At 32.2% G+C, this 12968-nt stretch overlaps 1 protein-coding gene across 1 annotated transcript in view; it reads right to left on the bottom strand.

Moving 5' to 3' along the window:
* LOC114332249 (protein pangolin, isoforms A/H/I/S-like) overlaps positions 1-11190 on the bottom strand; it is a 50347-nt gene extending 39157 nt beyond the window's left edge. The window contains exon 1 of the mRNA XM_028282010.2: positions 10724-11190. Coding sequence (XP_028137811.1) covers positions 10724-10876 — 153 coding nt within the window. The 5' untranslated portion in view covers positions 10877-11190. The remainder of the gene's footprint in view (positions 1-10723) is intronic.
* Between the last annotated feature and the right edge of the window lie 1778 nt (positions 11191-12968).

Here is a 12968-nt window from a genome sequence, read left to right as displayed (position 1 = left end):
TAGATAGTATACGTGTATACACATAAGATCAGTAGAATCAGGATTTTAAAACCACAGTTTCTGAAAAATCATCAAAAAAAAAACAAATTTAAAGATCCTTCAACTTACTAAAATTGCCAATAGATAAAAAAGAATTGCGTTAAATATATGAAGAATACATCATTTATTAACACTGAAGGAGTTCAATTGCTGACAAAAATGTGAATGTATCTTGTACATTGAAGACTTAATACAATGTGTAAACATGAAATACCTACTGAAATAGTTGCAATTTTCAATGGAATGTAACATAATATTTTCATGCATATTATGATATAACCTTAGGTCTTCTGGTTACAAATATTCCTTATCTACTATTTTTGCATTCCTAAACATTTTATGATATTCAAATAAATAAAAGGCGGTTACAGTAGATTGGACAAAAAATATGCATACAATTTTTTAACATCCTTCTGGAGTTTTGTGACATTTATTATTTTTGTTGGGAATAAGCCAGTTTACATAAAGGTAGTTTATTTGACGTTTAGATTTGCACTTTGGAAATTGTTAATATTTTTGAGGTGCATTCCTGGGATGGCTCTATACAAGAGCCTCTATTGGAAAGTGGAAGGTATAATTGATTAGATGAAATCAACTTTTACTTAAGAATATCTGTCAGAAAAAGAGTAGCATGTGATTTGTCTTTAATAAGACAACCGAATGCAATGATGACAGTAAAAATTCTACTGTTTTCTTTCTCCTTTTTAAAATAACATACACATAAAATTAGAGTTTGGTATTAATATTGAGAGTAAACTAAATGTAAGAATAAATACTTATGTCAAGATAGTATAATGAAGTTTTTTTCGCATGCATTCACTATGGGATCAAATACAAGAGAATTTTACTGTCGTCGTTGCATGTGTTTGTCTTTGTAAAGACACATCACTGGCTATGATTTTTCTAAGGGATATTCTTAGATACAGTAAAACCTCCGTTAACTGAAACCTTTTTAACCGAAACACCGTTTAACCGAAATGACTGACAGGTTCAATACTTTTGTCAATAAAAAGTTAATTTTAAAAAGAAGCAATAAAATTAAGGAAAATAAACATGTTTTGGGTGTTTTTTAAAGAAATCTTCTATTTTCTTTTGAGTTCTCCATTGACAATGATGTTTTGCAGCTATATCTCTCCATCCAATACTATGTAATTTGATAAAAGAAGGATACAAAAAACAATGTTATCTTTAACTGAAATTCTCGTTATCCGAAACGGTCTCCCCCCAATTATTTCGGTTAAGGGAGGTTTTTTTACTATATGTTAAGTTGATAATCAAAAATAGGGAAGTGCAAAAACTTTTCATACCCATGGGTCGGTGAGGTTGACTATCCACAGACTAAGTAGACCACGGGATAAGGGGTATAATTACCGGGAAAAAAAAGGTAACTCAAAGCTAGACCTTAGCTAAAATTCAAATTTACAAGACTTAACAAAGCCTAGAAGAATGCTAAAAATTGAGGGGTTTTTGTTTGTTCAGCTTCATAAGATTATTTATTCCGAGGATAAATGTTTCCTGGCAATAACTAAATATTCAACAGATTTCTTTTTATCACATACTAGTCACATGCACATGCAAAACAATATAATGATCTACTCGTTGTATTGCAATTTTCGCACAAATTAGACTATATTGGTTGTACAAACTACTGTATTGGCTGTATTGGATTGATTGAATGTGAGAGATAGTAAATAACCGATGTGAAGTTATCCATAGATTCCATCCATAGATTTTTTTTTCAAAATATCGCAAAAATACTGGGACAATAGTACTACCAAGCAACTATATTATTAAATTAAAGGAAACCAATAGTAAAACTTATACTTAATATAAAATTTTATATTAAAACCAATTTTCCACACTTTGCAGTTCATATTCTCAAAAAGCGAAGAAATACACTTTTTATTTTGGATTTTAATTTTCTTTATGAAATAATGCTTATTAATAAACAACATATCCAAAAATTGAGGAGGAGTGTTTTCACTTAAAAGAAAAAATAAATTTTAAAGATTGTATGTGTGCGATTCTTATGGAGGAAACATGTCTTAGTTAATCACCGCAAAAACGGAGAATACACTTTTTATTTTGGATTTTAATTTTTTTTAAGAAAGTATGCTTATTAATAAACAACATATCCAAAAATTGAGGAGGAGTGTTTTCACTTAAGAAAAAAAATAATTTTTAAAGATTGTACGTTTGTGATTCTTATGGACGAGACATGTCGTAGTTAATCACCTCAAAAACGGAGAATACACTTTTTATTTTGGATTTTAATTTTTTTTAAGAAAGTATGCTTATTAATAAACAACATATCCAAAAATTGAGGAGGAGTGTTTTCACTTAACAGAAAAAATAAATTTTAAAGATTCTATGTGTGCGATTCTTATGGAGGAAACATGTCTTTGTTAAACACCGCAAAAACGGAGAATACTTACACTTTTTATTTTGGATTTTAATTTTTTTTAAGAAAGTATGCTTATTAATAAACAACATATCCAAAAATTGAGCAGGAGTGTTTTCACTTAAGAAAAAAAATAATTTTTAAAGATTGTACGTTTGTGATTCTTATGGACGAGACATGTCGTAGTTAATCACCTCAAAAACGGAGAATACACTTTTTATTTTGGATTTTAATTTTTTTTAAGAAAGTATGCTTATTAATAAACAACATATCCAAAAATTGAGGAGGAGTGTTTTCACTTAACAGAAAAAATAAATTTTAAAGATTGTATGTGTGCGATTCTTATGGAGGAAACATGTCGTTAGTTAATCACCGCAAAAACGGAGAATACACTTTTTATTTTGGATTTTAATCGCGTGATCAAAGAATCAGCTACGTGCTTCTTGAAAAGTAACACCCGAAGAGTCCTTACTTCCCAGAAGTTGTATAGGTCAGTTATCGGCATTGTATACAAGGGCGTGCATTGGTATTTCGAATAAATATTGTTTTTGGTATTGTGTTAATTGTATTTATATGTTTAAGACTTATGTAAGTATATTAATACTGATATTAGTCAAAAAAGTATTGTAGACAGAATCACGCAGTATAAAGATTAGGGGAGTCAATGTAGATCGAAAACTTTGTTTCGGAAAAAAAAGGAAGCTTATATTTTTCAAAAACCGTTTTTGTTGATTTACAAATATATTATACCTCCTTTTTACATAGGAGGAGTAATTCAAATTTACCGCCGTATTGCTTTTTTGTAATTGGTCCAACCACGGGCAAGTTTTAAATTACTGAAACCCAACATCGTTTTATTATAATTAGATAACAATTTAATTTTTCAAAAATTACATTTTTTGAGACGTCGACGTGTCATTTGATTTAAATATTTGAGATTTTTTTAATGACGCATCGTATATTATGATATTTGAAAAGTAACTTGAGCAAATTTGAGAGTTTTATAACTAAAATTCTATTAGTAACACATTGTTAAATACTTTTTAAACAGAATTCATGTAAGTTCCACTTTCCGCCCACACTGTACTTATGAACATAATTTTTTCTTTGTATTATAACTTTAAGATAGCTTTATTGCTCTTCTTTCATTTCCAATTTGCAAAATTTGATTTGATCAATTAGTTAAAAAATTATATTAAATTAGGTCAACCGTGCGCTGCGCCGAACGATGCCATACAGTGTACCAATGTTTGTCAGAAGGGTGACTTGAGCGGCATATACAGTGTTTAGGTTGGAATAAATTAATTTTCTCGAGATTGGCCGATTTTGGAGAGAAATACCGAAACAAGTCAAGTTTTATTTTTAAATTATGATTTACTGGTATATATATCATAATAGTGAAGTCATCCATCTGGGCGTGATAACGTAATCGATGATTTTTTTAACTGAGAGTAGGGAGACTATCCAAAAAGCCATCTACCAATTTCTCTACTGTCTATAACGTATAAACTACTTGAAATACTTATGTTTAACAGAATATGCTCAACAATCCTCAAAGCTATCCCAATTGAACAAGCAGGTTTTAGACCAAATCGAAGTTGCACAGACCAGGTGTTATCTCTCTGTACCTATATAGAAGCCAGTTTTTAAAGAAAACTAAAAAAATTCTGCTCTGTTATAAATTTGTCAGCAGCTTTCGACACAGTCTGGTGAGAAGGAATGATGTATAAACTCGTACGTACTTTTCCTTGCAAATTCAACGCTAAACTAGTAGAAAATATGCTCACCGACAGAGTATTTCAAGTAACTATGATATCCGAGATAAGTACCACCAGAAAACTCAAAAATGGTCACCACAAGGCTCGGTACTCGCACCATTTTTTAGCTTTTACATCGCAGACATGTCGACAACAACATCAACAAAGTTCGGCTATGCTAATGACTGGACTTTATTAACACAAACAAAATCGCAAGAAGAAGCTGAAGAAACTCGCAGCGAAATGTCGACCAGCACGAGTAAATGGGATAACACTGACGACTGTATTATTGTTCTCTCACTGACCAACTGTTTGCCACAAATTCTGACTGTTTGCTGAAGTTTTACTGTTTGTAGGCAAAGACCTAAAATATTTCATGAGTTCACATGATATTCACGTAATCACTCTTTCTTTTGGCTAGACAAGGTATAAAAGTATTCTATCAGAGATTTTATAGGTTTTCGAACAATTATTGTTATTAGCAGAAACATGTTAAATCCCTTAATCCTATGGGTTGGAAAGTTACAAAAGTACTGTTCAAAAACTAATCTCTTAAAATAAAGGGTGATTAATAACAAACTACCTGGGCGGTTAAAGCTAGGTGTAGGAATATATTTAATCAGCTACAATATGAATACAATGCCCCTCTAAAAGTAGGATTAGACTATGGCATTTGTCATTTATTTAAATTCATTTCAAAAATGCAGAAAACTAAAATTTGAATAAGTAATAAATAACCAAGATTTTCTTTAAGCTGATCAATACTTTCAAAAGAAATCGGTTTTGTCATTTCTCAAAAATGGTATTATACCGGCAGATTGCATACAAGCTTAGGTAAATTCTTTTATGAGTAATAATAATTATTCAATAAGAGTTTAATAGCTAATGGTACAATGGTTGGGTAAATCATAATTCACAAGAATACTAGTCAAATAAAAATAAAGGGAGTGTTTCCCACACTAAAAATATTATTAATCATCACATTAATATCCAAAAAACCAATAAATAAGTTTTATAAGCTTAAATAGTTTAAAAAAAATTTTAAAAAAAGTTTTATAAAACAATTAAAAAAGTTACTTAGTAATGAGTTAACTCCATTACGACGTCTGTGAAAATTTCAATAAAATCCGTTGAAATCAGAGGTGTTGCACTTTTTATTCAAAGTACTTAGTATATATGCCAACATGCAAATTTTTTAACTATAAACGCTCTTCAATTTTTGAATATCTAATAAATAAAAAAAATAAAACAATCTTTCTCAATTTTTGGATATGTTATTTATTAATGGTTTAATTTCTTTCATAAGAAAAATTAAAATCAAAAATAAAAAGTGTATTCTCCGTTTTTGAGGTGATTAACTACGACATGTGTCTCGTCTATAAGAATCACACACGTACAAACTTTAAAAATTATTTTTTTTCTTAAGTGAAAACACTCCTCCTCAATTTTTGGATATGTTGTTAATTAATAAGCATACTTTCTTAAAAAAAATTAAAATCCAAAATAAAAAGTGTATTCTCCGTTTTTGCAGTGTTTAACAAAGACATGTTTCCTCCATAAGAATCGCACACATAGAATCTTTAAAATTTATTTTTTCTGTTAAGTGAAAACACTCCTCCTCAATTTTTGGATATGTTGTTTATTAATAAGCAAACTTTCTTAAAAAAAATTAAAATCCAAAATAAAAAGTGTATTCTCCGTTTTTGCGGTGATTAACTAAGACATGTTTCCTCCATAAGAATCGCACACATACAATCTTTAAAATTTATTTTTTCTGTTAAGTGAAAACACTCCTCCTCAATTTTTGGATATGTTGTTTATTAATAAGCGTACTTTCTTAAAAAAAATTAAAATCCAAAATAAAAAGTGTATTCTCCGTTTTTGAGGTGATTAACTACGACATGTCTCGTCCATAAGAATCACAAACGTACAATCTTTAAAAATTATTTTTTTTCTTAAGTGAAAACACTCCTCCTCAATTTTTGGATATGTTGTTTATTAATAAGCATACTTTCTTAAAAAAAATTAAAATCCAAAATAAAAAGTGTATTTCTCCGTTTTTGAGGTGATTAACTACGACATGTGTCTCGTCTATAAGAATCACACACGTACAATCTTTAAAAATTATTTTTTTCTTAAGTGAAAACACTCCTCCTCAATTTTTGGATATGTTGTTTATTAATAAGCATACTTTCTTAAAAAAAATTAAAATCCAAAATAAAAAGTGTATTCCCCGTTTTTGCGGTGATTAACTAAGACATGTTTCCTCCATAAGAATCGCACACATACAATCTTTAAAATTTATTTTTTCTGTTAAGTGAAAACACTCCTCCTCAATTTTTGGATATGTTGTTTATTAATAAGCCTTATTTCATAAAGAAAATTAAAATCCAAAATAAAAAGTGTATTTCTTCGCTTTTTGAGAATATGAACTGCAAAGTGTGGAAAATTGGTTTTAATATAAAATTTTATATTAAGTATACGTTTTACTATTGCTTTCCTTTAATTTAATAATATACTTGCTTGGTAGTACTATTGTCCCAGTATTTTTGCGATATTTTGAAAAAAAAATCTATGGATGGAATCTATGGATAACTTCACATCGGTTAGTAAATATCGTATCTTGAAAAATGTAAATTTTTATGGCAATAATCCGTCGGGATTTTCGGATGCAAGAGTGTTCCTGAGTTTGGTGTTAATATTGAGAATAAATTAAATGTAGATCAAAGATTTACTATGCAATCACTAACAGGAGAATTTTACTGTCATCATTGCATGCGGTTGTCTTTTTAACGACAAATCACATGCTATGAGTTCTCTGACCGAAGTTAAAGTTTTTTTCATGTATCTTCTGTTAAAGTCGTCTCAGAAACGGGACCCTTTAAAATGTATAATGTATGTCTGAATTGTCAACATGAATGAGTCAGATAAAATTAAATTATTAGATGAATTCTTTACTAACTACTTCCGAAACGTCAAATAAACTTGATTTTTAAGTAAAACTGCCCTTATTCCCAACAAAAATAGTAAATTTTTTTAGCCAAAGTTTGTGATTCCTTGTATCCTTGATCTTTCACAGGAAATACGTTTTGTAAGTTGGAATTTCAGCTTCAACCTTGAGTTGCGAATAATATACAAATTAAATTAAATGTTATGCACTATAATGCTTTTAATAGTGCAGATATTTTAATAGTAATGAAATGTCAGTGGACGAAGATTAATGTCAAAATCTGAAGTAGATATTTATACATATAGCAAGATTCTGAAATTGATTTCTTGTGGCATGTGTAATTTAGTATGTTTTACCTATATACATAGGATTGAGCCATCGATTGTTGGGTAATGAAATAACATTTCTTAAATAAAATTATTGTTTGATGCTTAGATTCCAGTCCTGAAATCGTTATTAAAATAAAAAAGAAATTAGGTTTGAAAATTCTTGGAAGATTTCACCTGATCTATTTTGTGGTTTTCATTACACTAAAAGCCAACGATGAAAAAACTTTTTTGATAAGATTACCTCTATCTTATGTAATTTAGTGTGCTGAGTCCGAAAAACATATTAAAAATGCTGTATCAGCCACCATTCTTTCACAATTTAACATTTAAAATTGTCCAATTACCTTTGAAACCAAGATGACTACTAAGGAAAAAGAAGCTTGTATTGCATTCAAAAAAGTTGTAACCAAGTTTTTAGGTAATGTGAAAGACCCTAACTACGACCTTATATTATTAGCTAATTTATTAGATAAGTTTTTTAAGATATTAGATACGATTTAAGATTTGGGATGTCAAATGAGCCTCAAAATCCACCTTTTGCATAACCATCTTGACTTTTTCCCTGAAAATCTTGGAGATATCAGTGAAGAACAAGGCGAACGATTCCACTAGGATAGGGGTCACCAACTAGCGGACCGCGGTCCGCATCCGGACCACGAGCTACTTTTGTGCGGACCGTCATTAAATTCAGAATATAGCGTTTGGCAATTTTGAACATGTTTGGCCATGAAATTGTATATTATGTTTGACTCAACTACTCAACTTAATGTGTGCGAAGCAGCTTTATCAAGAATGAACTTTATTAAAAATCGGTACAGATCTCAGCTAACAGATGAATATCTCAACTCCCCAATGAGAATCAGTTGCACCAAACTCACTCCAAACTTCAGACAGGTTGTACATAACAAAAAATGTCATTTTTCTCACTGATAATTTAATTTTGTAAAGAATGACAAAAAAAAGGTCTCTTGTCATTTTTTTCAAAAGTTGATGGTTTTCGAGTTATAAGCGATTTAAAATCTGAAAAATGTGAAAATACCTACTCATTTTCGAGGTTTGAAAACTCATATTTATGTAAATTATTAGTTTTCAGGTTGCCAAGTGCCTAAATTGAAGTTTATAAATTCAATTTCAAGATTCTAACGAGTAATCGGACTTACTTCAATACAGACCGTTGTATTTTAATTGTTAATTATGCGAGTCCACTCGACTTTTAAATTGCCGCATATAGCAATCTATGTTGCGTTTCTGTCGCACTTATTATACATATTATACGTACTTATGCAAAAAATGCCCAACAAATATTTCACATTTATTAAAATTATATAATTTATTATTAACATATTTTTTTCTTAATGATCTATTTATTTATTCAATTAATTATTGCCAATGTGATAATTAAATACGCCAATAAAAACAAACGGTCTAAATTGAAAAAAACCCAGATAACTCATCAGAATCATGAAATTAAATGTTTAAACTTCAATTTAGGCACTTAACAACCGCAAAAATAATAATGTACACTGTATGTACATATTAATTTTCAAGCTTCGAAAATGCTTATTTTCGCATTTTTCAGTTTATAAATCGCTTAAAACTTGAAACCTATCAAGTTTTGAGAAAAATCACAGAAAATCTTTTTTGTTTAAGATGACCCAAAAATGCTAAAAACATATTTTCGGGAGCAAAACAGGTGATGTTTTGGATTTATTAAAAAACTGTTAAAAACAATTTCTGCCTAAAAATTTGGCACTGCACCCTTCTGATTTGTTTACCGAATTGGAACAACCAGACAAGTAGTGCTAATTCCGGACCACGGAAGTGTCATAGGTTTTCGAAACGGACCCTCAGGAAATATAATTGGTGACCCCTGCACTAGGATATCAAGGTGATGGAGAAACGATACCAGGGACGTTGGAACACCAATGTGATGCACAATGTGATGGGTGATTACTGTTGGTCACTTCTTTGGAAACAACAGAGTGCCTCGACCCTCAGGAAATATAATTGGTGACCCCTGCACTAGGATATCAAGGTGATGGAGAAACGATACCAGGGACGTTGGAACACCAATGTGATGCACAATGTGATGGGTGATTACTGTTGGTCACTTCTTTGGAAACAACAGAGTGCCTCGACCCTCAGGAAATATAATTGGTGACCCCTGCACTAGGATATCAAGGTGATGGAGAAACGATACCAGGGACGTTGGAACACCAATGTGATGCACAATGTGATGGGTGATTACTGTTGGTCACTTCTTTGGAAACAACCGAGTGCCTCGCATAGGAGAAAAAGCTACTTCAGAAGTTTCAAATCAAAAAGGGAAAGAAATAATACAAATGCATTGGGCCCTGAAATGATTGCACAAACCTATACTATTACAAAATAAGGATTAGATAAAAGGTTTTATTCTAATAATGTATCATTTTAATGTATTTCGGTATTTTGTCTTTTTCAAATTATTATAATGTATAATAAACCAGTGTCAAATTGTGGGAAAACTATGGGTGATACGTAAAATCTAATTTCAGATTCTTTTTTAGCGCCAAAAAATACATAGGATTCACATAAATTTGTAAGAAAAGTTTTATAAAATTTTTTTTGTTGGCATGTGAATTATTGTGGCTCAATCCCATAGAAACATAATACAAAAGAAAAGTGAAGTATATTTGGTATATTTCCTTGTGTTTTAAAGTTAAAGAATATTTGTGATTTATGCGAAGGTGAGGGCAGAGGAGAAATTATTGGGAATGATTCTGTGGATTTCTGGAATCTGTGGCCGATTAAGATAATAAAGTTATCTCGGCCACGTTATGAGAGGGGATGTGTTGCTGTTGCTACAAACCATAATCCTGGGAAAAATAGAGGGAAAACGCATCTCCTGGCTCAACAATCTGAGAAAGTGGTATAATTACAGTTTCATCGACTTAGAGGAAACGGTACCTAAAGAAGATGAATCTGTGGCATGGGTGGTAGTTTCCGACGGGTGGTGGTAGTATACAAATTAAATGAAGTTTTATGCACTGCAAATGCATGTTTGTGCATACACTACACAGAAGGTATGTTACAGATGCAAGAAAGAATGCCGAAATGTGAAGTATATAATAATTATTGGTATTTCCGTGGCTTCTAAAGAATGTGTGTGACCTATGGTTTTGTGTGAGTAGAGGAGGAATTGGGAATGAATCTGTGGAGTGATATGGGTGGTAGTAGGTATCCGACGGCAAGTGTAGATGTGATTTACCTCAGACTCTGTGAGGTCGATAAGGCTACTTTTCTCCTCGGTGAGGTTTTCCGAGGACCTCTTCTCGTCCTCCCCATCACCCTCGTCCTTGAACACCTTAACCTCATCGGTGCTGCCGAGATCATCGCCGCCACTGGATGAGACGTGTGGCATGGTTCACTCGAACTCACTGTACAGCGGCATATCACAGCCACACTACATAGCACCACTATCTGCATTCGCGCGTTTTCATAGCGGTCATAGTCTACTACGGTCCTACAACTGTCACTGTCACCGGCGGAACACCAACAACAAAACAAGCGAAGCGGGCGATCTCTCTCGTCACTAGGCACTAGCACGTGTTCGCGTATTTCTACTCTGCGCTAACTGAGCACGAACTGACGTAATGTGCGGTGTGTCGCGGCCCAGGCAAGCGCGTTCGGATCGTCTCTGTCGGCACCGACCAATCACCGGCGGCTTTGATCCACCGAGGCGGCTCGCTGTAAATATGGCAGCCCGGACTCGACTGCGCACGACGAACGCCGAAACCAGAGTTCTCTCCCGCTGCATCCAGGCTCCCATCGAGCCCGATAAACATCGCTTTATAAATAAATATTATCGATATTGAGATTTACGTTTAAAAATTACAATATTTCTTTACGATTCAAGTAAATGTTTTAATACGTCGTTCAGTTAATTTAATAATCGACTGAAACGACTAAAAGCCAGTGATTTTGTCGACATTTTAATCAATTTTAAGCGTTTATTTAGATCAGGAAAAGAAAATTTTAGAAAATAATTTAGAATATTATACAGTGCGGTGGAATAAGTGTTACCCCCTTGTTAACTTGTTTATTTTAAGAATATAAGCAAAACGCTCGGACAGGTCGATTTTTAAACTAACCATAGTATATTATAGCATCAACGTTTCGAACTTTACGCGATCCCTCTTCAGGTGACAGACATAACTTTGATTTTTTTAAATGGGAAAGTACATCATGTGACACCTCATTTTTCTTCTTTTGCCCTTTAATTCGTCCAATTTTGAACATATACGCTTCCCCCAGTTTCCTCCATTCGCTTCTGTTTAGTGCTTTCTATTTCCAGTGCGTTCCTCCTATCTTTTTAATGTCGTCCCCCCATCGCCCTCTTGCTCTCTTTCCTGTCCATGGTCTCTATTGTTGTATCGTGGTATTCCACCTATTGTCCGTTTGTCTAGCGTTATGACCTGCAAAGCTCCATTTTAGCCTGGCTATATGTTGTCCTGTGTCTTTGACTTTTGTTTTATTTCTTACCCAGTTGTTTTGCTTTTTGTCTGTCAATTTTACTCCTAACATTGCTCTCTCCATGGCTCTTTGTGTCTTCATTATTTTATCCATGTTTGCCTTGGTCAAGGTCTATGTTTGGCATGCGTATGTGAGAATTGGGAGTATGTACTGGTCAAACACTCTTGTTTTTAAGTATTGTTGTATTTTTTTATTCTTTATTACCCATTTTAATTTTCCAAATCCTGCCCAGGCTAATCTGACCCTTTTTTTACCTCCGCTGTTTGGTTTTCCTTATTTATCTTTATCATCTGTCCCAAATATATATATAATCATTAACCGCTTCTATTGTGGTGTCGTTTAGTATTACGTTTCTATTATCTTGTGTGTTTGTCGTTGTTTTTGTTTTGGCAAAATTCATTTTTAGACCTATTTGTTCGGATTCATTTGCTAGTTCGGTTAGCATGGTTTGTAGTTCTTCAAAACTTGATGCTATGACTACTACATCGTCTGCATATCTAAGGTGGTTTAATTTCTTTCCATTTATGTTTATTCCCATGTTTGTCCATTCCATTGTTTTGAAAACATCTTCCAGTGCTAATGTAAATCGTTTAGGAGAATTAACATCTCCCTGTCGCACTCCTCTGTTAATTGGTATGGGTTTTGTGGTTTCTTCCAATGGTACTGTCATTGTTGCTTTCTTATATATATTATGTATTAGCATTCTGTATCTGGAATCTATTCTACAGTTGTTTATAGCTTTACACCTCATTTAATAGTTATTTATGATATAAGTGTTAAAAGTACACAGTACACGTTTAAGGCACGCATGCGAAAGTTTGCAGAATGAGCGATAGCGAGTTCTGCAATTCACATGAGTGCCTTAAAAATGTACTTTTTAACACGCATATCATACAATATTTTTTCTACAAACGTAATTACAGGACAATATCTACAAAAAATTTTACTTGAACTTGACTGACATTCCATTTTTATATTTT

Source organism: Diabrotica virgifera, chromosome 9 (genome assembly GCF_917563875.1).
Source record: "Diabrotica virgifera virgifera chromosome 9, PGI_DIABVI_V3a".
Taxonomy (NCBI): Eukaryota; Metazoa; Arthropoda; class Insecta; order Coleoptera; family Chrysomelidae; genus Diabrotica; species Diabrotica virgifera.
The sequence above is the reverse complement of the archived record's forward strand: the minus strand, read 5'-3'. Positions and strand labels throughout refer to the sequence as shown.